Here is a 27,895-nt window from a genome sequence, read left to right as displayed (position 1 = left end):
TTTCAAAGTAATTTAGTTATTTTTAAAGCTCTGATTCAAGCTTGTATTCTGTACTTCAGCTAGTCTCATTTCCTGATGTGCATCTCAGCAAGTTTCAGTTCAAAACTCATTCTGTGCCAGGCACCAGGCTAGTGCAAATGAGTGTGACGGGCCCAGATGTTCAGCGCCCATAGCCTTCTCAGGGGACTGACAGGTACACACACAAGTAGCTGCTTCCACAAGGCAGGACGAAGTGCCATCAGAGAGGTGCAAACCTCAGGTGGTGGAAGGACCAGCTGAAGAAGTGCATTCTAACGTCTGCACAGAGGCAAAACTCAAGTGTGGGCCCACGCAGAGAGCTAACGGCAGGACTCTGGGAGACACCTGCATCAGGTGAGCGGGGAAAGGACTGAGGAGAAGTCACAGGGGCAGGAGGAGTTCCCTAAAAACCTACAGCTTTGCAGAAGTCCAGCAACATCAAATGTCCGAAGAGGCTGAGAAAGGTGAAGACTGAGAGGAAACCGCTGGCACTCCCCTTCAGAGAGTCATTTCACAGAGTGACTGAGCCACATGTAAACCCCGCAGGGTTCGGGAATAAAAGGGAGGTGACAGAGGTAAGCCAGCCAAGTATAGACAAACATGAAGGACAGCAGTGGGAAAGAAGGTTGGGGGGGAGCGGGTTTACACGTGGACCTCAGCAGAGGTGTGGGCCTGCTCTGTGGTACGCACTGACTGCTCCCAGCTCGGGATGCGGGAGAGAAGCACACTCCTTTTCATCACCAGTTCCTCTGCCCAGACTCACTGAGCCAGTCCTCATGAAGAGGCAGTGGCATCTGGCAATAGGCTAAGGAGAAGCCACATTTCAGAGACGGTCTTGTACAACTGGCTAGAGCCCCAGACAGGGGCCTCCGTGGCCTACATGTGAGTTGAGAGCCTACTCTGGAGGAAGCCTGAGGTCTAGCACATGAGATCAAAACGTCTACAGTCTCTCCCTATTCACTCCTTTACTCCTACATATCAGTGCCTGATTCCTCTTCCTTCAAAAGATACCACAGTTCTCCATTTCCTCAGAAGACCGTCTAAACTTCCCAGCCTGGCAGGAACCGTGCCCCAACTTCTGCCCTTTCCCTTGTCTCCCACTAGAGCACTGCGCAGCCCTCCACTCTGGACCAATGACCTACGTCCTCCTCTCCTGAACCCTAATGGCAGTCCAGCTCCTCCACCATGACGGCCCTCCTCCCCTCCCCTCGCAGGCCTGGCACCTCCACCTCACGTAGAGCAGCTCCTACAGGGCTTCCCGTCCACATCTCACTTACCCACCTTCTTATTCATCTTTCCATTCCGTATATTAACTCCTCCTCTTGCAGGGGAGGACAAGTCGGTGCCCCAAAATATGACAGCGATAGTAACTAAAAATGGATATATTTGCTTTCCCCCCATTAGTAGCATGTGCCCAACAAGCATCTGTTACTCCAAACAGCCTTCAAAAAGATATCTGCTTAAACATGCTATGAAAATGGTACCACCTTTAGACGGCTCACCTCCTGGTGGGAGAAGAAGTCACGAGGAAGTCTTTCCAAAAATGAAGATAATGAAAAAGTGGTTTTTTTCCCCTGCACATCAATAACCTTGAGGTAGTCAGGAGAAGGGCTCAAAAAGGCATAAAGTGCTTCACTCTGACACAGTCTTTCATCTGAAAGCAGATTCTGTGGAAGAAAGAGGATGAATTGCTCCTACATAGGAAACTCTCTGTGCTGCTGGGAGCTACTACAAGTAAAGGCAAACAAAGCAGAATTGACTGTATCACAAATTTACTTTCATCATACTTCTGAACCCCAAACCACTTCCCTCTCCCCATGAAATGAATCATCATTTCTCAGTGATCTTAACAGCAAACCATACTGCCCAGGTCAATTGGTAGTGCCCTAATCACTCTGCTCACGGGGGCCCTGTGCAGATCGAACTCACCCCACTTTATACCATCTGGTGCAACTAAACAGTCTTACTTTGTGTACAGTGCACAGACCCTAGGTGCTACCACCTTTGAAAGACAACTTTCACCCATCTGTGTTTGAACAATTTAAATGTTTGCAAATTACACACGGATACCACTAAATTGCTCTTTTTTGGCTATGTTCAGACTTTGTACATTGGCTAAAAAAAAGAACTTTGACTTATTACATGGTGGCACTGCCTGCCAAGCAACAGTTTCATTTCGCTATGCTGCCACCTTCCAGGCAGTGCTTGTTTATGTAAGTACGCAACTGTTTTTATTGGCCCTTAAACTGGCAATTTCCTAAAGTTCTGTACGTACTTATTAGGCCTTAGGGGAGAGGAGAGCAGAACATAAATCGTGTTTATGTATAAGCAAGTGCTATGGTAAGACAGTAAAATTAACAACGTGACTACAGAACATTTAAGTCTCTAGTATTGTAAGATATAGGGTAAAGGAATAAATAAACCAAAGGGAACTATTGCCCGCTTCTGATGCAACCCCTTGTGGAACACTGGAAGCCAGCTATGCTTCTAATGACAGAAACTGGGCTAGAAGTGGAGGTTCAGGTCTGGTCCCGGAGCAGCTGGTTCATGATGGTCACGTCCTATTTGTTCAGATGGCAAATGACCTGACAAACCCTATCACCTTCCTGAGAATAAGCACCTTTGGGAGGGCCCAACACTGGAGACAAGGAGGTCTAGGGGCACCACCAGCATCCCAGCAGTCACCAGCTTTGTACACCCTGCAGAGGACTGGCCTGACATGGGCAGGTCCTGCCTGGACACCGGGAAGGAGATTAAGAGGGATGGGCCGGGCGCGGTGGCTCACGCCTGTAATCCTAGCACTCTGGGAGGCCGAGGCGGGTGGATTGCTCAAGGTCAGGAGTTCGAGACCAGCCTGAGCGAGACCCCGTCTCTACTAAAAATAGAAAGACATTATATGGACAACTAAAAATCTATATAGAAAAAAAAAAATTAGCCGGGCATAGTGGCGCATGCCTGTAGTCCCAGCTACTCGGGAGGCTGAGGCAGTAGGATCGCTTAAGCCGAGGAGTCTGAGGTTGCTGTGAGCTAAGCTGACGCCACGGCACTCACTCTAGCCTGGGCAACAAAGTGAGACTCTGTCTCAACAAAAAAAAAAAAAAAAAAAAAAAAAGAGGGATGGCCAGTTAGTGCCACCACTGCCTTCCCGTCCCTGCACCCCGCAGACAGGCCTTTATTCCTTTTTCAGAGTATTGAATGGTCAGTTCAACTTATATGTGAGGGTGGATTTGGAGGAGTGAGATATTCTCTCCCATGTCTTGATTTCCTTTAGCTAATCTACGCTCCAACATTATTTTATAAGATAGTAGGATATGATACTAACTGGTAAGTCTCAAATTTAATACGATCAATACAAATAAGGAAATCACCAAGGGGGATAAATCTTTGGGCTTAATTACATTCAATTATGAAGGAAAACAAAATTAAATATGTATAAAATAATGTTAGAAATGTGATCAAAGACTATATCTGTAGGCAAGGTAGTGATTAAATTGGGATTTTATCATTTATAAGCTCTCTGAGAACAGAATCCCACTCCCTGTCCTGAACTCCCCTGCCTCTCAAACATGCTATTCTAGTCTGGCAAAGATCTAAGACGGCTACTCCGTGGAGCCAGAGAAAGGTGTGGGATTCCAAGAAGTATGAACAGCATATGCACGCCCAGAAGTGGGGTGGAGTGCCTGTCGAAGGAAACCCAGCATGGCTGGAACAAGTGGATGTGCGTGGGAGGGATGGGGAAGATAGGGTGTAGGCAGGAAGCAAGACAAACATGACAGCATGAACAAGAATGAGCAGCTAGATTATTACTGTCTGTATTATTAGTACGCCTTGATAGGGCACCATAGGTCATATTTAAGCATTCAAGTAAACATACACTCAATGGAATCATTTTTCTCTGGAAGACCCTGGGGACCTAATATATCTGCCTTGTAGACTGACCATTTTGCATTTCACTTTTCCTGTCTGCAGTCTGTGGGATGATATATTTGAAACTACAGTCCGCTGTGTGGCCTACCTAAATATACTCAATAGTTAGCACTTTCAAATAAAGTCTTTGAGGAAATGAAAAATAATCAAAACATTATTTCCCGACTTAAACTTCTTTTAACTAGAAGGCAAATGATCACTTGAGACCACTGACTGTTTCATCTGGATTAGCAGCAGATTATTCTTGCCCTGAGCCACGCTCATACTACCTACCAGCAGTATGCCAGCGTGCATGCTTCTCTTGGCACAACAGCAGAACTCACTAACACATTTCCGTCCCTAACCACCCAATAAGAGCATATATCCAGTTAGAGTGAATAATATAAAAAAAGACAAAAGAAAACCAAGTGTTGGCAAGGATGTAAAGAAAAGGCAACACTTACCGTTCATGGAACTGTAAATTAGTATAGCCATTTTGGAAAATAGTATGGAGATCCCTCAAAAAATTAAAAACATAACTACCACATGATCCAACAATTTCACTACTGGCTACATAAGAAAATGAAATCAGTATGTCTAAGAGATATCTGCACTCCCATGCTTATTACAGCACTATTTATACAATAGCCAAGATACATTAATATTACAGATTCAACCTAAGCGTCCAACAATGGATGAATGGATAAAGAAAATCTGTCATATATACACAATGGAATACTATTCAGCCATAAAAAAGAATAAAATCCTGTCATTTGTGACAACATGGATCAACCTGGGGAATATTGTGTTAAGTGAAATAAACCACACATAGAAAGACAAATATGGCATGATCTCACTTATCTGTGGAATCCAAAAAAATAAGTTGATATAGAAATAGAAAGTAGAATAGTGGTTACCAGAGACTAGGGAGAGGAGAATGGGAAAAGCTGTTCAATGGGTACAAAGCTACAGTTAGACAACAGGAATAGGTTCTGGTGTTCTACTGCATAGTAGGGTGACTATGGTGGACAGTAAGGTATCGCATATTACAAAATTGCTAGAAGAGAGGTTTTTGAATGTTCTCACCACAAAGAAATGACATATGCATGAGGTGATGATGGGTAGGTTAACTACTCTGATTTGATCATTATATAACACATACATGTATCAAAACATGAAATTGTATTCTATAAATATGTACAATTACAATTTGTCAACTAAAAATAATTAAAATGACGAAAATATGCAAAGCATATAAAAGAAAGTCTCAGAACTTCTAGCTACTACTGCATATGGATAATGTGTTTTATGGGGTAAAGATCCAAGAATTTTAGGGCTTTATGGTCCACAGTTTAAGTAACATCTATACTCTGGACATAGATGGTACAGCTAAGGAAAGAATAAACAGTGGTTGCTATTGGGAGAACATACAACATATGGCCTTATTATTGAAAAACAGACTGATGGAAAACAACAGTGTTTAAATGAAGTTTATCTTCAGGGCCTTGGAATAGGAAAAGACTTCTTAACAGGTATAAAAGGCATTAACAATAAAAGAAAAAATTGATAAATTGGGCTAAATTAAAATTGGGAACTTCTATTCATTAAAAGAAATCATTAAAACAGTGAAAATGCAATCCACAGAAAGAGAGAAGATACTGACAGCACATGTGGTCTGACAAGGAACTCGTATCCAAAGCACATTCAAAACTTCTACAAAGCAACATAGAAAAAACAGGCAAGCCAATAGTACACACAATTTTAACAGACACTCACAAAAACAAAAAACTATCCAAATGGCCAATAAACATACACAATGTACTCAACTTCATCAGTCATCAGGGAAATGCAAATTAAAACCACAACAAGATACCACTACATACCCACCAGATGGCTAGAAGAAAAAGGCAAAAATAAAAAGTGTTAATGAGGACGTGGAGCCATCAGAACCCCTACACACTGTTGGTGAGAGCACAAAAATTGCTATAACCATGTTGAAAAACTGAAAAATCCCAATTCCCTAGGTATTTCCCAACATATATTCACCAAAAGACAAGTACTGGAAGTCTATAGAGGCACTCTTTGTAAGAGCCTCCAACTGGAAACTAGCCAAATGCCCATCAACAACAGAATGAATGGACTAGAGCGTATTCACACAATGAAAAACTTATATGGCAATGAAAATGAATGATCTACAACTAAAACACCACTGTGGATGAATCTCACGAACATAATGTTGAGTGAAAGAAGTCAGACACAAAGGAATCTGCACTGCATGGTTCTGTTCACACGAAGTTCGAAACCAGGCACCAGCCTATGTTTTTGGGAGTCGGGGCAGGAGCTGCCTTCGGGGCAGCAGTGATGGGGAGGGGCTGGAGGTACTGGAGACAGTCAGTTCCTTGGACTGGGTGCCAATAACACGGGGGTGGGTCAGTTTGTGAAAATGAAGACAGTTGTACACTTACGTGTAATTTTTTTTATGTATATTATACTTGAATTAACAAAAAAGACTAAAGATATTTTTAAAGTCTGGCACGAATTTCGAGAACAAAAAGCAAAATAGTAAACTCTTAGAATGATGACAGTTTAACCCCAAATAACTAATTTTTCCTCTCACATCTAAAACTTTTCACTTGCTTACCTGTAAAAACTTATTTAATTGATTCTTTGACTTTTCCATAAACTTTTGATCTATTGATTTGAAAGGCAGCTTGCTAAGAGAAGGCAACTGGACTTTTTTTAAAGAAGGGACACACTGTAGGGGAAAAAAATTAAATATTAGTATTTTGAAATTACATTTTAATCTTAAAGATTTAGAATTATAGCTAGAACAAACCAAATAACTTCCTTCTGTACATGTTCCCCTGAGATTTAAAACTTTGAAAAGCAACCTGTTCTAATCAGGCTGAAAGAATCTGGGGGAATGGGACATTAGGTGGAGAAAGTTAAAGCTTATTCCCAGACCTGCGGATACCCGGAAGCTGGGAAATAATGAAGCCGGGCTGGCGAGATGGATTTGTACAACACGCACAGTAGCACAGTGTGCTACATCTAGAAACCCACTCACAGAGAATTTTTCCACTACAACGCGTTGTGTTTACAACATGTCTGTAAAAAGTTAAACAAAAGAAAACAATGGAAAGAAAGAAACCTTGGGTTGTAGCTCTATTACTGCCTTTCAATAGCAAATTGTAGAATGGAAATATAGTAATAATAAAATACATTAATAATAGACTGCCCTTTGTGGATTAAATCCTACATTCTGCCAGACACTGTGCTAGAAGCAGGGCATGTGTTATTTCATCCTCACAACAGCTCTATAAAATTTTAGAGAAGTGAAACAGGCAGTGAGATTTGGAAGGGAAGATTACAGTCACTAGGGACCCAAAAAGGTGCTTCCTGTCACAGTTATCAACAGGAAGGGTTCTCACAACAGGAAAACTCAAAGTGTAGGAAATATTAATAGCAAGGGTAAGAGAAGTGCCCGGCTATCAATCCACAGAGGAGGAAAGATGACAATGAGGACACACATGGGCTTTTGTGTTTGTTTCTTCTAATGCGTCACTGTGATTGTTTTGATTTTCTAAGTACATTTTATTTTCCAAATACGTTTTATTTCAAAATCTTCCCTAAATTCCTTTTCCTCCTTCTGTTTTTACCTGCAACTCGACTGATACTAAACTTAGGTTCCACAATGGCTTGTCACAAGGCAAACACCACGTGTATTCTGCAGTGTCAATTTTTTTCAAAACTTCTGGGGAAAAGGCATTGTTACACTGAGATAAACATTTTGCTTTCCACACTGCTGGGGTGGACCAGAGTCCATCTGAGAAACGCTATAGTGTGCATGACACTTGGTTTTCGCCATCAATCCTTCGTGATTAAAAATCACCCTAGGAGACAAGATTAAAGGAGACACATTTCATATGCAAAAGAGGAGTCTGAGAGATGACCACAGGGTTATACCAGTGTCAGTTCATTCTGAGCAAAAGAAAAATTTTCTACCTAAATTAAAGTAGAAATGATTGAAGACTTTTTCATTGCTGGAGTAAAGGGCAGTTACCCCCAGTAGGAGAATTAGAGAAGATGCAGTTACTGAGGAAAAGTGGGAAGAATAATAAAAAGTCAGATTCTAATCCTAACTTGGCCACTATGTATACATCCTGTGATATGTCAGTTATGCTTTGGGATCAGTTTCCCTCATCTATCAAATAAATGGCCTACACTGTGAATTTCAAACATTTTAAACTAAAACCCACAGTAGGAAATACATGTGTGCAACCCATAATGCACATACATATATACATATAAATATATAAAACCAAAACAAATACTCTGTGAAACAATGCTCTTTACCACTACTACTACTAATGAAAACCACAATAATGGTTACTGTGTGCCACACATTCTAAATGCTTAATCCTTACAACAACCCTGTGAGGGAGGTATTATTAATATTCGTACTTTACTGATGAAGAAAAGAGGCACAAAGAAACTGAGTGTCACCTCCCAGGTCATACAGCTATAAATAGTAGAGGTAAGATTCCAAGCCGAGCAGTCTGGCTTTAGAGGTTGTGCTTTCAACCACCACACTTTGCTGCCTCCCTTAGTATATGTGATGAAATCCAATATAGTCTGTTCTCTTTCTATTGTTGTAAAGTCATGATTGATTTCACTACCCCTTAATGGGTCAGAACTGGTAGCTTCAAAACCACTGGCCCTAGATGATTCCTAGGTCTCTTCCAATCTGGGGTTCTATGGTAATTTACAATGAAAATAACACAAATTATCTGTTCTGACAGCACAAAGTAGACTAGATGGTCCGATCTATGAGTAAATTTCCAAATGTCAGGCTGAAAATGCCACTTTGCTAGTATCAACAGGAAAGGAGAAAAATTAATCAGTTTCCTTATGTGTAAAAATTGAAATGAGCTCTTGAATCTCTTCTTGCTCAGTAATTCTAGAATCCTGTCACAAGGATTCTACCTCATGAATATTCATACCTCACTAAGTTTCCGGTGTAAATTCTGAAACTCACTGAGCCTTCTTGGGACTGTCCAGTTCTTAGTTTCAACTCCTCCAACTTCTTGTAGGCTTACCATGACAAAGTAACATGGCATTTGCTCACCACTCTCTTCTGTAATCTTGAAAAACAAAAAATGAAAATCAACAATAACAAAAAGTACAAATGCACCAGGAAGATTTTTAACAGTCCCCTGATGAGATTTCCCTCTCCCTGGTACACCCTGTATGATGCCCTGTATAATCCTTGGAACTGTGAATAAGATGACTTTTACTCTGGCTATTTAGTTATGTTATATAGCACAGCAGGTCTTAAAATAGGGGGATTACCCAGGTGGGCCTAATCTAAAAGCAGAGAGTTTCTGCTGGTTAGTACTTGAAAAGGAAGTTGAAAAGATTCAAAGCTCAAGAAGGAAGCCAGCAAGAATATAGAGAATTCAGTTCTACAACCACAGGGAACTGAATTCTGTCAATAACCTGAATAAGCTTGGAAGTGGATTTTCTTCAAAGTCTCCATACAAGAACTCAGTGTGGCCAACATATTGATGTCAGCCTTGAGATACAATGAGCAAAGAACCCAGCCATCCTGTGCTGGACTTCTGACCTACAGAGGTGTGAACTAATAAAGGGGTGTTGTTTTAAGCCATGAAATTTGTTAAACAGCAAAAACTACCACCACAGACTTTACATCCTGTGTTTCCTTGAAAAAACAAATTAGCAGCAAGCAAACAGGTATCAGATGCACCTGTGAGAGCTTCCTCAGTTTAATTTCAGGATTCATCAAACCATGATTTCCATTCTCATGAAATTTGACACTGAGAGACACAATTTTCTTTACCTCCCCACTTAGACAATTCACATACACATGCGCGCACACATACACAATTCAGAATAGGCCACTATTAACATAAATAGATGAGAAAAAAAAACAGAAAATACATTGAATTTGAGCTTGAATTAGTATCAGAAATTAACTAGAGAGAAAGATTCAATACAAAAGGCAAAGGAAAGATGCAAGATTTACTGAGCCCCTGCTGAGCCCTGTGAGGCAGGATGATTATCCCACTATAACGACGATGGGAAGGAGAGGCAGAGGAAGGGTAACTTTCCTGGGACCTCACTTCCAGTGAGTGAGTCCGCCAGTGACAGAATTCAGGAGTCTGGCTCCATGAAAACGCATCTTCCACACAATCCGATGTGGGATTGCTCTGTGAGCTCTGGCAGTCAGGTGTAAATCACCCCCGTGATTTACATTTCTATTATCTTTTCAATGACCAAGGTGCCACAGCAAGCTCACGAATAACAAGTGACTTCCAGGGCAAAGGATACCTCATGAGGGTATCCTTCCCATTCCCTTCCTCCTAAATGAAATTATTTTTATAGACAAATGAAAAAGGATACAGTATATTCTGCAAACTTATCCCATTTCCCTCAAAGAATAGCAAAATAATTCAAGGGAAAAACATTCATTATTAAAGCTTTTAGAGCCACTGAGATTTAAGCAATTGAAGTCAGCAGGATGGAACAATCACATACACTTAAATTTTCAATCTTTCATCTCCAAGTTCCAAAAAGCGCTTTCCATTTTATTCCAACTCTCAATGGAAAAAATACATCGGTAATTCAAGAACATTAAATGTTCCTATGTCAAAGTTGTTTACAATTCTGCTGAAGGAGGATAACTACCTGTCTGAAATGAAGTGAGATCAGATCTACCAAGCAGCCTAGCAGGACTCCCAGTCATGGGCGAACTGGAGTGAAAATATGGGGGAGAGCAGGTAGGACGAGGGTGGTCTAAAAGAAGGAGTTTAAGTTTCTATACTCAATCTTAATTCTCCAGGATAAAATCTTGTCTTACAAAGTCAAACTTTTAAAATAAATTGGGAGGAAAAGCAGTCAAACCTACCTCTCCACTGGTGATGGACGCTTTCCACATGCCGAGGTTTTCACACCACCAATCTGTTCTTGCCATGTGCAGCTGAAGGTCTGTGCGTTCTTTCTCTATTAGAATTATTTCATCCTTCAACTTGGAAACAATCTGCCACAGGAAAACATCCTGGGAGTTATAAAAACACTTACAATGCTATGCAATTCAGCAAAATAGCAGGATACAAAATCAACACACGAAAATCAGTTGTGTTTCTATACACTAACAATGAACAATCTAAAAAGGAAATTAAGAAAGCAATTCTATTTACAATAGCATCAAAAAGAATAAAATACTCAGAGATTAACTTAAGCAAGGAGGTGAAAGATTTCTACAATAAAAATTATAAACCATTGCTGAAAGAAATTAAAGAAGACAAATATTTGCAAGGACATCCAAGTTCACAGATTAGAAGACTTAATATTGTTAAGATGTCAATAGTACCCAAAGCAATCTACAGGTACAATGCAATCCTTATCAAAATTTCAATGACATTTTTTGCAGAGATAGAAAAGTATATCCTAAAATTCATATACAGTCCCAAGGGATCCTAAATGGCCAAAACAATTTTGAAAGAGAACAAAATTGGAGGGCTCACATTTCCTGACTTCAAAAACTACCATAAAGGTACAGTAACCAAAACAGTGTGGTACCAGCATAAAGACAGACACAGATCAATGGAATACAGCCCAGAAATAAAATCTCATATATACGGTCAAAAGATTTTTCAACAAGGGTGCCAAGACCATTCAATGGGGAAAGGACAGTCTTCTCAACAAATGGTGCTGGGAAAACTGGATATCCACATGCAAGAGAATGAAGTTGAACCCTTACCTAACACTATACACAACAATTAGCTAAAAATGAATTAAAGACCCAAATGTAAGAGCTAAAAACTATAAAACTCTTGGAAGAAAACATGGGAGAAGGCTTTATGACACTGGATTTGGCTATGATTTCTAAGCAACAAAAGAAGAAATAGACAAATGGGTCTTCACCAAAATTTAAAACTTTATGTGTCAACACTATCAACACAGTAAAAAGGCAAAACCACAAAGTAGAAGAAAATATTAATATTTGCAAATCACACATCTGATAGAGGTTTAATATACACAGTACAAAGAGAACTCCTAAAATTCAACAACAAAAGACCCAATTAAAAACCGGGCAAAGAACTTGACTAGACATTCCTCCAAAGAGGATATACAACTAGCTAATAAGCACATGAAAAGATGCTCAACATCAATAATCATTAGAGAAATAAATATCAGAATCAAAATAAGATAGCACCTCACACCCATTAGGATGACTGCTATTTTAAAAAAAAGAAAGTAAGTTTTGGTGAGGATATGAAGATACTGGAACCCTTGCACACTGTTAGTGGGAAAGTAAAATGGTGTAGACACTATGGTAAGCAGTATGATAGTTCCTCAGAAAATTTAAAAAAGAATTACCATATGCCCCAGCAATCCTACTTTTGGGTATATAACTAAAAGAATTGGAAGCAGGATCTCCTGTACACCCACATTCACGCAGTATTATTCATAACAGCCAAACGGTGGAAGCAAATCAAGTGTCTATCGATGGATGAATGGTAAACAAAACCAAATGCAGTATACACATGCAATGAAATATTATTCAGCCTTAAAAAGGAATGAAATTCCAACACATGCTACAATAGGGATGAAACTTGAAGACATCAAATGAAATAAGCCAGTCACAGAAGAACAAATACTGCATGGTTCCACTCACATGAGGTACTTAGAATAATTAAAGTCACAGAGACAGAAAGCAGAATGGTGGCTGCCAAAGGCTGGGGAGGGGGCAATAGGGAACTACTGTTTAATGGGTACAGAGTTTCAGTTTTTCATGATGAAAAAAGTTCTGGTGATGGATGGCACTTATGGTTGCAAAAGAATGTGAATGTACTTAATGCCACTGAACTGTACACTTAAAAATAGCTAAATGGTAAATTTTGTTAAATATATTTATCACAATTTTTAAAGAATAATTTTTTTTAAATGCTATGCTCGCCATCTCCTTTGATCTCTTTTTGTGAGATAACCTATAGGGTTATGTAACTTTGTAATTTGAGGAGGACAACAGCTTTGCTCCAAAAGTCTCTGAATATGGAATCTACATCTCTTTCCTTCCCCAGAAAGCCTAACAGGAACCACTCCTTGTCTGTGCCATCATCCTGTGTTTTATCACCAAATAAGGTCTGTGATTATGTTTCATTTTCATGTGAGTATGTTTCAATTCCACAACCAACATGTCTGCTCCTTGAGGGCAGGCACAAGACTCTGCTTCATTGATTGTTCACCGTGACTAGCACAGCACTGTGCATTTGCTCAACATGTCTGTTACTGAGATTCTGTATGGTTATTGGTTTACTCCCAACATTAAACTAGAATTGGATCATTTGCTTCAGACTCACAAAAATCTCTGTAGAGAAAAAAAATAAAACCTAGGCAGATTTCAAGGAATCAAACTAAAAGGCTAACTTGACATCCAGTAGCTAATTACACTGCTAGTGCAGGATCTGTGAGAGGAGAAGGGTGGTTAATCAAGCCCCTGGCTTTCTTTTTGAGGGGAAGAAGTCTGTACCATTATATATGCATGGGAAGATGATCTGATTAATAATTAGATATTTAATCCAGAAAAGTCCTTCTATTACAAAATTTGGGAGGAGGGCATGTGTTCATTGCTAGATTACCAAAATCTTTTCAAGACCAATCTTTTTTTTTAAAAAAATTAACTAATTATTAACTTTTTACCAACATGAATAAAAGGCATAAAAGGAGGATGATGTCTCCTTCTGGAGAGAAGTATCAACTCCCTTATATCCTTAGGGTCCTCTGAGCCCTGTACACAACTGCCAGAAACAGGGTGCTCCCTTGAGCAGCCTGTGCACAATCTGATTTCACAGGAAATGTGGATCAGAGATTAGTGTTCAAATTAAGCTATAATCTCTCTAAATTTCTTTAGAATTCTTTCACATAGTTATACCTTAGAACATTTTATCCCATGATTATCATAAGTTCTTTTAAGAGAGGCTGATGTCTTTCAACCAAATGATGAATCAAACAGAAAATAATTCAATGAACATTCTCTAGCTCATCTTTCATACTGTTACCCATAAATACATTTTAGTTTATAATGAGATGAATCCACAATAAACAAGACAACTGTTCTTAAAGAACATGCCATATTGCAGGTACTGATCATCTACCATGCCAGCTAATTCTGTTTATCATCTCAAAGATGCTTGTTCTTGTCCCTACGGAGACCACGGGCTTTCCAAGTTCTATGCATACTAACTGGGAATGACTCCACATAAGGGAGAGAATGAACCTATTTCTTATGACAACCCAGGAAACTTGGCTATTTGTTTTCAGAGTATGACTAACAATTATTAAAGTGACTTTCACATTAAACTTCCTTTTCCTTCACAATTTTGTAGAAAGATTGCTACTGACAAAGACCATATGCCTTTGCAGGACTTTTTTCTTTTTTAAAGAAAACGTACTTGTTTAACTAGACAATAACTGGATTATAAATGAATAGATATTTTAACTATAAATTGTTGATAGGCTCATAATAAATACATTGTTTTCCTTACATCTTGTTTCAAGAATATTCTCTTACTACATAAGCATCTGAATGTCCACGAAAGAAGTACTAAAGATGGTTCAAAAGGATTGGGGACATGTTCATAGGAAACCCAATGTGACTCACTGAAATTGTTTTATTCAAAGTTGCTTTCCTGTTGGACTGCTTGAAACCCTCAAACACACATTCAGAAAGTGCCAGGGGAGACCAATTTGGCAGACCAAGAGCATCAGCCACATCCCTATTAGAGAAACCTCTTTGTTGAACTCTAAAGAGGCATAAACACAAAGCAAAAAGTCACGCCATAGCTTGGGTTTGAAAAATGCCAATTAGTGAGACGATCTTTACATTTGTAAATTTTCAAATCCTGTTGGCTTTTAGAAAAACAATTTATTTTTTGCATTATTCTGTAAGGTTCTCTAAATTGTACTTGCAGTAGTTGAAAAAAAAATTTTTTTTTTCCAAAAGATTGTCCTCTGTGAATTTAACTTACTTCCAGAAATGACTTTAGCACAAGAGAAAGCTTAACCCCCTTCCCCAAAGGCGCTGCAGGCAAGCCTGACACAAGGAACACAGAGTTCCAGTGGATGAATGAGAAAGAACTTCAAATCATAAAAGATTAAAAACAAATGTTTTCTAATTCTAGCCTAGAAGCAAAAACAAAAAACAAAAAACAAAAAAAACCCAAACCAAACCAATGGAACTTGCTAACAGTTAAAAAAAATTCTTTTTAAAGAAACTGACATTTCTCAACAGAAACTGAAAACTACTCTACAAAATTAGACAAATGGCAACTTTCAAAGACAACCTTGAAAGCAAAAGTTACCTTCTTGTCAGGTTTTGGTGCATTTTGAATAGAATTTAGAGCTTGCCTTTTATATTCAAGTTTCTCATTTAGTTCTCGTAGCTTGTTTACAGCAAAACTGGCTTGTTCATTAATCCGACTGGTACCTTCAACTACAGCTTCCTCACCAGCCTCACATCCTGGACCCTGTGGGGAAAAAGTCACATATCACCATTATCCTATATTGACAGAAAATTTAACATTACCTACTGTACAGATTCTGTATCATTACAATACACTGTTCCAAAGTAAGAAAAGAATACTCAAATAGGAAGCTTAGAGGCAGACCGCTTTTTCTCAGCAAAGAGAAAAATCAAAGTATTTGGAACCAAAGAAACTGGTAATCAGAATTACATTAAAAAAGGGAAACATTTAACAGCCTAAAGAAAGGGGGGAAAATACTATGCCATTATTAATTATCCAACTGCTGTATCTGTGGAAATCTACATGGAACAAGGAAAGCAACTGAGTTATCTTCTCAACTCCACCTGAATATTCTGTACCTAATTTTTGACAAAGACACCGAGATTTGGCTTCTTTCCAGTCTCCTAAGAATATAAAACTTATGCAAGTCCCTTTAAAAAGAAAACTTTCCAAATTCCCACTAGTAAGAGTATTTTCAGTACATACTTTCTTCAGCCCTTCTCTTGAATATGTATTTTACAAATCAATAGGTAGATTATAAGTAAAATAGCATTTGAAAGTGATTTAAGATTTGCAAAGAACTATATAACTTGGAAAAATGTGGATTATCAAACAGCATATGCATTAGATTCAAGAGCAGCAACAGCATGCAGGGCACTGAAAAGAACTGCTGAGAACCATCTCCTGGTTTGTCTACTCCTTATCTAATCTTTCTTCCAGAATTTTTTCTTCTAATTTTTATTAATTGCAACAAACATTAAATTTTTTTCAAAGAAAAATATTGATAGTCACAGAAAACAAGCTGTTTTCATTTTTGTATGCTCTCTCTACTTGTCTGTAAGTATATACATGACATAATTCTATACCTTGTATTCATTTTCATATAATGTATATTGCTGGGTTTTGAGGGTATTATAGTCTTAAAAAATTATAGTTTTTATGGCTGCATTGTGTTCTATTGCACTGATAATATACTGAGGCATATTTCTATCAATGCTCTTGCTATGGGGTTGATTCTGCTTTTTTGTTATCCCAGATGTACTAAAACAAACTCCATCATGTGTAAACTTTTTTCCTATATTTTAATTATTTGCTTAGGTTAAGTTTCCAAAAGTTCTCACATCTAGAGATTATTTGGACAAAGAGATAGGAGTTCTCAAAAGGTCAGTAATATATATTAGCCTTCTTTGAACCCTAGGGGAAGGTGGACATTTTTTCATGTTTGTTTACTGTTACCTCTCATGTCAACTGTTAGTTCAAGTACTTATTCAGTTTATCTGTTGGGCATAAGTGTTTTTATTAATTTGAATAATCTCGTTTACAGCATTTGCTATACTGTTAACCATTTTAAGTTTTGAAGTAGAGAGATAACACAGTTAAAACAAACTGTGACCTATCAAACATAAAATGCAAGAAGTAGGGATTTTGGGACCAATCACAGTTCAATGATTTTACATGTAAAAAAACCAAATCACAAAACTTTAAAAAAGAGTCTAAATGAAGATCACACAATCAACAGTTCAGAGATCACAAGCTGACTTCTAATACCGTGAAAAGAGCAAGTACTTCATTCCTTAGGATTAGAGATACAGTGAAATGGGCACAAAAAAAAAATCCAAGATAAATTATAATATTTCTATGTGAGATGTGTAAAAAAAAAGTTTGTTTTTCTTCACACAAATCTTATAAGCTCTTGTAAGCCACTAAGAGCAAATGATAGATGGTGACTAGAGCTAGTGATCAAGTATACTATAGGAAAACTAGACTTAAAGTATGGCTCAGCAAGGTTTCTTTTAGAGCATTTTAATTTCGTCTGATTTTTTTAAACTTCAAAATATTTCCTGTAACTCCACCCACATTCCCTTTTTCTCCTCGTTTTTCCCCCACCCCTTCTTTCTTTGGGGCTGGACTACATGCTACAGATTCTCTTAGCTGGTCTAAGCCACAAATATCCCACCCCACAGACTTTCCACCCTCACTTTTCAAGAGTCAAAGCAGGAGTGTGTCTAAAACAGACAGAGGGCAGGAGGTCTCTGACTCAATGCTGGCAGGTGGTAGCAAGTAGGTCAGAAGGACAAAAAGGGAAGAAAGAAGTACATAAGCAACAGAAAAGTAATTCAAGTTTACTTTTTATTTGATTTAAAGTCCTATATATCAAAAGATGAAGGTGTACATTAAATTTGGCTCATACAGTATGAGCCCACGTCCTCATCAGCTTATCCACTGAAAAGGGAACAGAAAGTTATATGTGACTCACCGTTTCATCCTTGTTGGGAGTCAACCGTGAGGCTTGTTTTTCTTCCTCTTTCATCATTAATTTCTCATATAGGTCACTGACAATAAATGAAGGGTAATACCTATCCTTTAGGGTCTCATAAACATCTCCCTGGATTTTGCAGAACACTTCAATACCTTTATTTCCCACAAGACATTGCTGGATTTCTTTGTAAAGCGATTTTTCCACAGGTATTTCTTTGCTCTCCACAAAGAAATTCTGATAAATTTCACCAACTAATTGTGGGATTTCATTCTGAAAAGAAAGGAAGATGAGGAAAGAGAGGTAAGGAATATCATCTCTGAGAGAAATTATTTTCCTCTGAATTCTCTGCATTTTAAAGCTGGAAGGAAGACATTTAGGAAGGACCCTGCTGCTGGTACCACTGTGGGGCTTAGGCTTTTGTGTCAACATTCAAGGCCAAAGGGTAAATGTCAGATTCCGAAAAAACATACAAACAAAAAACTCAACTGATTCCTTAAAATGAATACTTTATGTTGAATACTTAACATGCAATTTCTTTTAAGCTCTGGAGGGAAAAAAAAAAAAGAATGAGAACAGGTCTCTTCCTGCAATGGATTCCTTTGCAGGAAATCTCAATTCCACAGGGACAAAATTTATCAGTGAAAACCAATTTGACTTTTTATCTAATATAAATAATTAGAAGTGCCAGTTCTTACCCCAGAAAGTCAGTATCATAATTGCGCAATTTTAAAAAACAAGAAAAATATTCTTCAGAATGACGCCATCCTAATCAAGCTTACATTAGACAGCACAGTCTTCAGCAGTGCACGTGGGGCCCCACCAGCCTACTTCGGAAATGCAAACATCTTTTCTGGTTAACATCATCTTTACATTTCCTCTAGAGGCATGTCATTAACTCTAGGAATGTCACACAAAGTTTCAACAAAAGCAAAAAGCAAAGACATACAACTTAATGAATATAACTAATTTAACAAACATCCCAGAATGTTTATACTCAAACCAGTGTTGCTAGGTCAAAATAAGGCTATTTTGAGGAAGCTGTAGGCTCTTCCATTGAAATTTTTCAAATTGTCTTCTGTAGTTTAAGAAAAACTCTTTAGATTGCTCTTTATGATAATCTTTTGAGAGCAGCCAGAAGTCATTTGGAGTCAAGCCTGGTAATTAAAACGAGTAATAAAGTTGGCAAATACAATATTGGGTAAAATGAGGTAATTTGTGGCTTGTAAATTAACAACAGGCATTCTTAAGAAGACGATTTAAAAATACTACAAGACTGTATTTAGTTCCTTAACCAATGTGATTTGTGATTTATATTTTAAATTAGTATTCTAGCAACATTTATATACAAATGAGTAATTCAATGTACAAAATGCTCTTTGTGCTTATTTTAATAAATCCCTCAAAATGTTATATATTGACATAATATAGTGTCATATATGTATCTATACTATACATATTATGTTTATAGACATAGATATACATATACAGTTGTACCTTGGTATCTGTGGAGCACTAGTTCCAAGACTTCCCGCAGATACCAAAATCTGCAGAGGCTCAAGTTCCTAACATAAAATGTTGTAGTACTTGCACATAAACTATGTACATCCCTCATACACTTTAAGTCATCTCTAGATTACTTATAATACCTAACACAATGTAAATTCTATGTAAATAGTTATTATACTGTATTTTTTAGGGGATAATGACAAGAAAAAAAAGATCTGTACGTATTCAGTACAGCATAATTCCGCCCCCCCCCCAAATATTTCCAGTCCATGGTTGGTTGAATCCACAGATGTGGAACCCACAGATAAAGAAGGGGGACTGTATACATAAAGAATATATATATATATATATATATATATATATATAAAACTTTTAAACACATATTAAGAACTTGCCAGATGCAAAGCACCATGTTTATTGTTGGGTTCTTCATTGCAAGAAGCATGTGTAACCAAAAATGTTTATGTTCTTTTACTGAATCATATTTTAAATGAAATAAAAGTAGTGCAAAAAATGCACATTATGATATTATGAATGGCAATGTTAGGAGACTGAATGTAGGTAACAAGGCCAAATTCATTATAACCGCAATGTGGATATATATATGGTTTTTTTTATAGTGTATTAAAAAATAACTACCCAAAACTAGATTCAATCTTTTGGTACATTTATAAATCTTTTTTTTTCTCTTGACTACACATTTGAAAACATCTTCTGGAAAACTATAATATAATTTTATTTGCCATTATGGGCTAGAACATAATGCCAATATTACATTTGGTTTAAGATATTCTTTTATGTATCCTTATCTTTCAGCTTCACTGAGAAAAACAGATACACTGCCTCACAGGAAAGTTTTCACCAGCTACTGATTAATATTCCTTTGAGCGTATATACACCACCTTGTTAGCATTCTTCAAATGTTCCACAGACTCCCAAAAACTAATCAGAGCTCTCTTGTCCATCCTTTCCATGTACCTTCGAAAGTGCTCTCTGTAGAAAGTATTGGCCAAGATATCCTCAAACTGAAGAATCTATTAAGAGAATTTAAGAAAAAGTTTTTAAAAATCAAATTTTAAATTATCAGTTTGCTTTAACTTCCAATGGACTAATTTCTACATTTAGGAAAAGATGCATTTTTTTAAGGTCATAGCCAATATAATATAGTACCTCTGGGTAAATTGATATATCTCTTCTATCACCTTCCTAAATTTTAAATGGAGTAAAGCTTATTGAATTTTTGAAATGCACATAACCAAAACATCAATTTTCTATTAATCATTCACTCACTGAACAGCAATTTATTTGGTATCTGCTTGGTAGCAGGTACAGTTCTAGGAAATGAAACAGAAAAAATTCCTGCCCTATGGGATGTATATTCTATTCTAAAAGCAGTAAGTGCTAATAATAGGAAAATTGAAGAGAAATGTATAAAATACCAGGAAACTATAGTTTGTGTGGCATTTTTGCTTTCCAAAGTATTTTTACATAATTGAGGAATCTAAAAATGATTTTATATCTTGCCTTTTTGTTTACAATATCACATTCATTAAAAAAATCTCTTGTAAGCATCACTTTAATTGGTCCATAATATTCCACTATATGGGTACCAAAATCAACTCGTCTACTCTTTTGTTTACTATTTTGCATACTGAGAGAAAAAGAAAATGCAACCTATCTAAAGACATTGAAGGAACAATCTTGAGTATGGACTGCTATACTAAGAGAAAGCAGAAGACCTTCACAATACCTCATGACTCAATTAATTAAGAGAAATGCCTCAAATTAATTTAGATGGAATTTAAGGCTCATATCCTTAGTTATGAATTAGCAATAAAAAATTACATCTAATAAGTGGAGCTCAAATGCAATTAAATAAAAACTTGTATTTTGAAATTTTTAAAATTAATATTACGGCAGTTGGTAAATTTCCAGAAATGTTACTGTAAGCTATTTATAAAATCAAGAGCATACAATCAATGTATTACACTCAACTCTTCCACCAACAATAAGCCCTCGCTTAATCTGTTTTGTGGGCAGAATAGAGAAGGTACTTTCTCACAACTTCTGGTAACTAATTAAAGGAGATGGACATCCCTTCCTATGGACTATTAATAATTAGTTTCCATAAGTATTTCAGACCACTGGTATTCAGTTAGTTTACTAACTTTGGGACATCAAAACATCTGTCTTTACTTTGTGTAAACCCTACCAGTGAAGCATATGAAGTACAAATCCTAACCATATGTGCTCCAAAGAGGTTTAAAGGAACCCCAGCAGCACTGGCTAGGGAAGAAGGGCCAACAACTCCAGCATCAACAAAGAGAGTCAGGAAATTTTTCACACTCAAGTTTAGAGTCCTGGACTACATTCAATAGTGTTTATTTTGGATAAGCTATGGATCAAATAAATAGACTGATATGCAAATTGGCCTTAAAGAAAAGGTCAGACATTTACTGCCACTGATTTCCAACCTCCATATATTTTCATTTCCTCTACTCCCTTTATTTTTCCTCAAACTCTTCCATATGTCCATTTTGGGGCCATTTGGGGGGTGCTACCTTATTAAAAAAAATAAGGCAATACAGATTTTTGGTTTTCATGTTGGGATAAAAACAAAGCAAGATAGGATGGCAACACTGTACAGCTAAAATTGCTCAGGCTGTGGCACTAGACATCTCTAGGTTTGAATCCTGATTCTGCTACTTTCCAGTCCCAGGGGCTCTATATCGCTCCATCACTCTGAGCTCCAGTTTCTTTATCAGTGAAATGGAGATAATAGCACTTTTGTGAGATATATAATAGCTGTTGTGAATCACAACAGACAACAACAAAAGCTAATCAAGAAGAGTCTGAACCACGATTTTTGGCCAAGAGAGAGAAGGCACTGGCAGACGCCAAAAAATCAGAATAGTTAAGAGGTCACTTTCTAGTTGAGTAAATATGGATGAAAGGATTAGCAATAGATTTCAACCAGGGTCAAAAGAGATTACAAAGGGTGCAAAAAAATATTTGTGGGTGATGGATACTATCTTGATTGTGGTGATGGTTTCATGAGTATATACATATGTCAGGATTTGTCAGCTTGAACACTTTAAATGTGTAGTGCACTGTATGTCATGATACCTTAATAAAGCTGTTTAAAAAATAAATATTCCATCAAGGCTTGACAATATCATTGCAAATAAATGAAGTATGTAACGTTTACATTAAGGATCCACTGTTAGGAGAATTTATCTTGAAATTATTTTTTCTATTTATATATTACTTGATTTATTAATACTAATACTTTACTAAAAACTTTTCTGTCTAGAGTCCTGTGGAACATTGGTCTATAGTTTTCTTTCCTTATAATCTTTTTCTCTGGTTTAGTATCAAAGTTATGCTCATCTCCTATGATGAGTTGAAGAGTTCCCTTCTTTTCCATTTTTTGAAAGAGTTTGGTTAAGATTGGTATTATTTCTTCCTTAAATGTTTAATAGAATCACCAGTGAAATGATCTAAGCCTGGAATTTTCTTTGTGGGAAGGTTTTTAATTATGGATTAATTTTCTTTAATACAGATTGGGTTATTAGATTTTCTATGTCTTTTTGAATCAAATTATCTCATATCTCTACTGGATCATTTACTTTTTTATTTTATAATTATATGGGGCTCTTCAAGAACAGGGATTATTCATTTTATATCTTAGTACCTACCACCATAAGTAAGGGATTGTGGGCCCTCAATAAATGTCTGCTGAATGATGAATGAACAAATGAATGAATGAACAGGACATAAGACAAAGACCTCATCTATGAGAAATGTGGCTAGAAATTTACTTAAGAAGCCAAAAGCTGAGGAGGAGAAGGCAGAGAGGCAGTATTCAACCTGTCAAATCTCCTCTCTCTGAAGTTCACCAAAATGTGAAGTTTCTACTTTGGACCACAAAGCCAAACTCTCAGAAAGGTATATTTACTAACAGAAAAATAAACAGACCTCCAGTGGTTAGGGGACCCTTCCACAGGACAAGAGTTCCTTGGAGCTGCATTTGTACCACTATGTAAGATGCTGCAGAACTCTGGCCTGTGCTGGGGTTGGTCCAAAGATGGGGCAAAGAGCTTCCTGAAGCAGCTCTGATGAAGACCAGGGGAGAAACAAGTAAGAAGGTAAAGGCTCATCACTGGAACAGGAAGGCAGGAGAAAGTCACGGAGAAGCAGCCGAACTCAAACTGAGAGCGGAACAGGAAAAGATTAGAAGACTAAAAATCAGAATTGGTGAGGTTAGAGGCTATTGCCAGGGTTAAATTATTAATATACTGATGGTGGTTTCCCTGTGACTAAATGACACATTATGAAAAGAGAAGTTTGGCATTTGCCTTAAGGTCCTGTTCCCAGGGGTACAGCCAAGCTCCTCATGGGGTGCTGTGGCTGTTTCCTTCCATCCTAGTATGCCCAAGGTCTTGGAAGACAACCTTGGCCCTTTAGAGTTAGGACAGGTACTAAAGTAGGGCTAGAACACTTTCCTGAGCTCTATGATTTAAGGACTTAGGATCAACAGACAGTCCAAAGTTTTGTTGTACAAAAACAGTCATTGAAATATTATGGTTTAGTGAGAAAAAACTCAGATTTGTGAACCAACCATGTCTGGTTTTTTTTTTTTAAATCTAGTTCTGCCTCATTTTTCAGGTGATGAAATGGTACATTTCATTAACTTGCCTGAGGCCACACAGATAGGAAAAAGCCAAGTATGTTTCATAGCACTGTGGCAAGAGTCAAGTAAAATAACTTCTAACATGCCTACTACTTCATAGGTGGTTATTTTTATCCAATTGATAATGAGTAATTTATTCAACTCCTGTAAACATAAACATGTTCTTCTGGGACTGGGGGAGGACAAAGGAGAAATGGAAAAACACACATACATATATACGCATGCACACACACTCCACGCCTACCTACCACACCTATTACCTACCGTTCACACAAGTCAAGGACACCAAGAGGTGTAGCTCTTTGACTCAAAAGCAAATATATGAATCCATAGTTATGGAGCAGGTGTCTTAAGTTAAACACTAAAAAATTAAAAGACTGTATATGTGGTTATACTGGTGTTTACAATACACTTGAGATGGTCAAAACAAGAAACTACAAAGCTCTACCTTCTGGCTTTGAGGCCCTTCCCCCTCATCCAAGGCCCCCTCCTCTTGCTGGTCATAGGCAGGGCCTCCCAGGGTCCTGATTCTCTTCTCGCACTGCTTCTTTGCCACAGTCAGTTGGTTAATGTACCTTTTCATATTCCTGGCCCTCAGGAGATCAGCTTTCATTGCAGCAGTTTCTTTACCTTGAATAGGAGTAATGAACAGTCCCCGGTCAGAGGACAAGGCATAGAAGAGGGAACACAACAACTCTGAACCAGATCAGTGTCTGATGTGGTACATTTTGAACAACAGTGGATACTAAACAGAATCATAGCATAGAATTCATGATAAATACATATACATATACTTCCCAACACAAATACCCATAATTTCTAAATATACAACTGCCAAATGTTACTCAAGCATAAAACACTTTTTAAAAAAACCTCTCTACGCATACAGTCACAAATCGATGTGCATGTGTATGCATATACATATATTTAATAGCTTTATATGTATGTATACAGATGCAAATTCATGTATAAGCATGTACAGAGATTCTAACCCAGGCTTCTTTGAGGAAATGATATTCAAACAAACATGAATACTGGAGTAGAATGTGGCAGACAGAATAGCCAGTGTGAAAGTGAGAACCTGTGGCAGGAAGAAGAACAGAGCTCGGGAGGAACTGAAAGAAGACGAATACAACAGATGCAAAAGGAGCTGGAAGATCCAGAATGAATGGTTTAGGAAATGGATGCAGCAGCTTCCTCTTTAAAAATCCTCCTCTGAATTTTCTGAATCACAAGTCAGAAGTGCTGTAATTTAAAGAATGCATGAGGTTTGACAGGGGAAGAAGAAAGGAGGAAAGAGGGGAGAGAATGAGAGGGAGAGAAGGAAGGGGAAGAGAAAGAGCTTGTACAGCACAAGCTAGCTTGTCCACAGACTTCTCACGCTATTTTGGAAGCATTATCCATTCCAAGGTCTGGTTCTAGTTTAGAAATTAAAATGTTAAATACATTCAAAGTTGATTGAATCCCAAACTCCAGTTATTAATTTGTTCATTCTTTCAGTAAAGAATCACTGTCCATTATGGTGTTAGTCTTGTCGCTCTGTGTTGCGGATACAAAGGAGAATAAAACATACAGTCCGTCCTCCCTACTGGAGAGTTTTGCATCTTTGGATTCAGCCAACCACAGGTCAAAAATATTTCGCAAAAACCCCACAAAACAATAAAATATAATGATACAAAAATAAAAAAAATACAAATTTTAAAATGTAACAACTATTAACATAGTATTTACATTATATTAGTATTATAAGTTAAAAAAATTTAAAAAAAGGAGCTAGAAGATCCAAAATGAATCTGAAATAGGCAGGAGCCAGAAAACACAAAGCATTATAGGACAGAGAAAGAACTCTAGTCTTTAGCACGGGAGTACTGAGAAACTTGTAATGGGTTTTGGCAAGAGTATGCCATAAATCGGTTTGTATTTTAAAAGATTACAAAGGAAGCAGGATTAAAAAAAGAGATTGGAAGGTCAAAGACTGCTTGTGGAGGACTAGCTGGAAAACCATGGCAGTGACAGGCAGGAGGGAGGGAGGTAGTGATGGCCTATATATACTAGGGTCCTGGAAGGGCGGCAGAGAGGACTGGAGATTTGAGAACGGCAGACCCAGTCACCGGCTAGGTAGGTTGGAGGGCAGTTTGCTATAGAATTAAAAGAAAAAAAGGTGTCAAATGTGGTTCCTAGGTTCCCAACATGAGCAGTCATGGGGCTGGTGAGGCCAATTACTGAATCAGGGAACACTACCGTTGCCAAGATCACTAGTGACCTCCGTGTCAAAACCAGCAGAGAGCTTTCAGTAGAGTCTGCCTTTACAGTTAGATTGGAATCCAGGCTCTGTTACGTGCAAGCTGTGTGGCCTTGAGCAAAACGTTTTTAAAATTTAATTTAAAAACAATTACAATGGTTTGTTTCCTTAAGTTGACATTATATAATTTAAAGCAAAAAACTCATACAAAATTAATTTTTTAAAATGACTAAATATTCAGCATTATGTGTGAAGAACGGCTGGGTTAAAGAAAGGCTTTCTATTTTATTTTTTTTAAATGGGAGAGAATTGAGCTGGTTTTTTAACTGGTTTAACAAACCAGTTAAAAGTAAAGAAAGGTGATAGGGAATGGAATCCAGAAGACAGGTGATGAGGTCAGCTTTGGAAAAAGGCCAACTTCTCATGCATGTAGATACTGGGAAGTTTGCAGACTGGTGGCCCAAAGCTGGGGCAGTTCTCACATGGATTCAGTTTTCTCCCCATGGTGAGTGAGGCTGCCTGTGTGGAGTGAAAGCATGAAGAGTGAATGATCAGAGGCCTGAGGAAAGGGAAGTGTAGGATCCACTGTGGAGAGCAAAAGAGAAAGCTCACTTCGGAAACTCAGTAGAATCATGAGGCACGTCCAGGGCCTAGAGGACTGCAAGAGAAATGTAAATATTCTGATTTAAATAAGGTGACTACATATTTGGCAGGACAGATCACACTCTCTGGAGATGAGTCATAATATACTTGGCTTAGATCTGGAACTACCAATAATAAAAGAAGAGGGTCTGTGTTTTGTTTCCTGGCTCCCTAGCAGTGCAATCTGAGTAATGTTCTGCACATAGACAGACCTCCAATTCCCCAGCATGATCACTACCTCCTCACATCCACTCAGTCAAACGTACAAATGCATAAAACAGTACCTAGCCTGGCTGAACAAATTAACTGAAAAAACTTAGACATGGTACTATAAAACAATTTTATCTGTCAGAAGCAGCTTTTCCAGTACTTTTCACAAAGGGTCATAGTCAGACTTCAGGTTCACAGATAACCTTGTTGGAGATGATCTGTCAGATGTTATAGGATGTTTTTCCACATGTGGGTGCTGAGGAGACATTTTCATTTGACTTCAATAATGGTTTCTGAACTTGTGCTGTACCTGGCTAATGGAGAGATTCTGACCAAAGGACTCACTAACTTGGCATTTATCTCAACAGGAAAAAACAGAATCTCAGAGTTCCATAAAGGGGGGATTATGAATTAAGAAAGGGGGGGGAATATGAATTAATCTACTGCAAACTAAAATGCTTTGTGAGTGTACCTAAAGAAATGCATGCTTGGAAGAGCTAATTTTTAAGGGAAATTTTCACTTTTTAAACATATATCCTGTAACTCTAAATTCTGTATATAACATTTTAAATTACCCTAAAATTCAGGGACAAAAATTGCCTTTTATATTAATAAAACAAAACTAGACTTCAATTTTAATTTTGTGTTAAAACATGCTAATAAAGAGAGAGAGATATACAGGAGGAAACTGACACCCATTTATCAACCACCATATTCTTTTTTCACCAAGAAAGCTTAAAGGCCTTTCTAAGAGGACAAAAACTAGAAGCAAAGTCCAAAGAGAAAGAAGAAAGAAAGAGAATAAACCTTTCCCTAAAACCCAGCTGCAAGGCTCAGAAGAATATTCTGGAGTTCCCTTTGAATGTGGC

The 27,895-nt window shown here is 37.7% G+C and overlaps 1 protein-coding gene across 4 annotated transcripts in view; it reads right to left on the bottom strand.

The window, feature by feature from the left end:
* The window catches only part of SNX25 (sorting nexin 25), a 105,107-nt gene that overhangs the window by 9,320 nt on the left and 67,892 nt on the right, over positions 1-27,895 (bottom strand). For 2 of the 4 annotated variants that reach the window (XM_069493742.1, XM_069493743.1), the window contains exons 7-14: positions 24,381-24,562; positions 20,142-20,273; positions 17,731-18,003; positions 15,312-15,476; positions 10,853-10,984; positions 8,928-9,068; positions 6,566-6,679; positions 1,521-1,685 (exon numbers count right to left, since the gene is read on the bottom strand). In XM_069493742.1, the coding sequence (XP_069349843.1) occupies positions 1,521-1,685; positions 6,566-6,679; positions 8,928-9,068; positions 10,853-10,984; positions 15,312-15,476; positions 17,731-18,003; positions 20,142-20,273; positions 24,381-24,562 (1,304 nt within the window). The remainder of the gene's footprint in view (positions 1-1,520; positions 1,686-6,565; positions 6,680-8,927; positions 9,069-10,852; positions 10,985-15,311; positions 15,477-17,730; positions 18,004-20,141; positions 20,274-24,380; positions 24,563-27,895) is intronic. The other 2 variants (XM_069493744.1, XM_069493745.1) reach the window with 1 other exon arrangement.

The sequence above is a fragment of the Eulemur rufifrons genome, chromosome 18 (genome assembly GCF_041146395.1).
Source record: "Eulemur rufifrons isolate Redbay chromosome 18, OSU_ERuf_1, whole genome shotgun sequence".
In the NCBI taxonomy this organism is placed as follows: domain Eukaryota; kingdom Metazoa; phylum Chordata; class Mammalia; order Primates; family Lemuridae; genus Eulemur; species Eulemur rufifrons.
The sequence above is the reverse complement of the archived record's forward strand: the minus strand, read 5'-3'. Positions and strand labels throughout refer to the sequence as shown.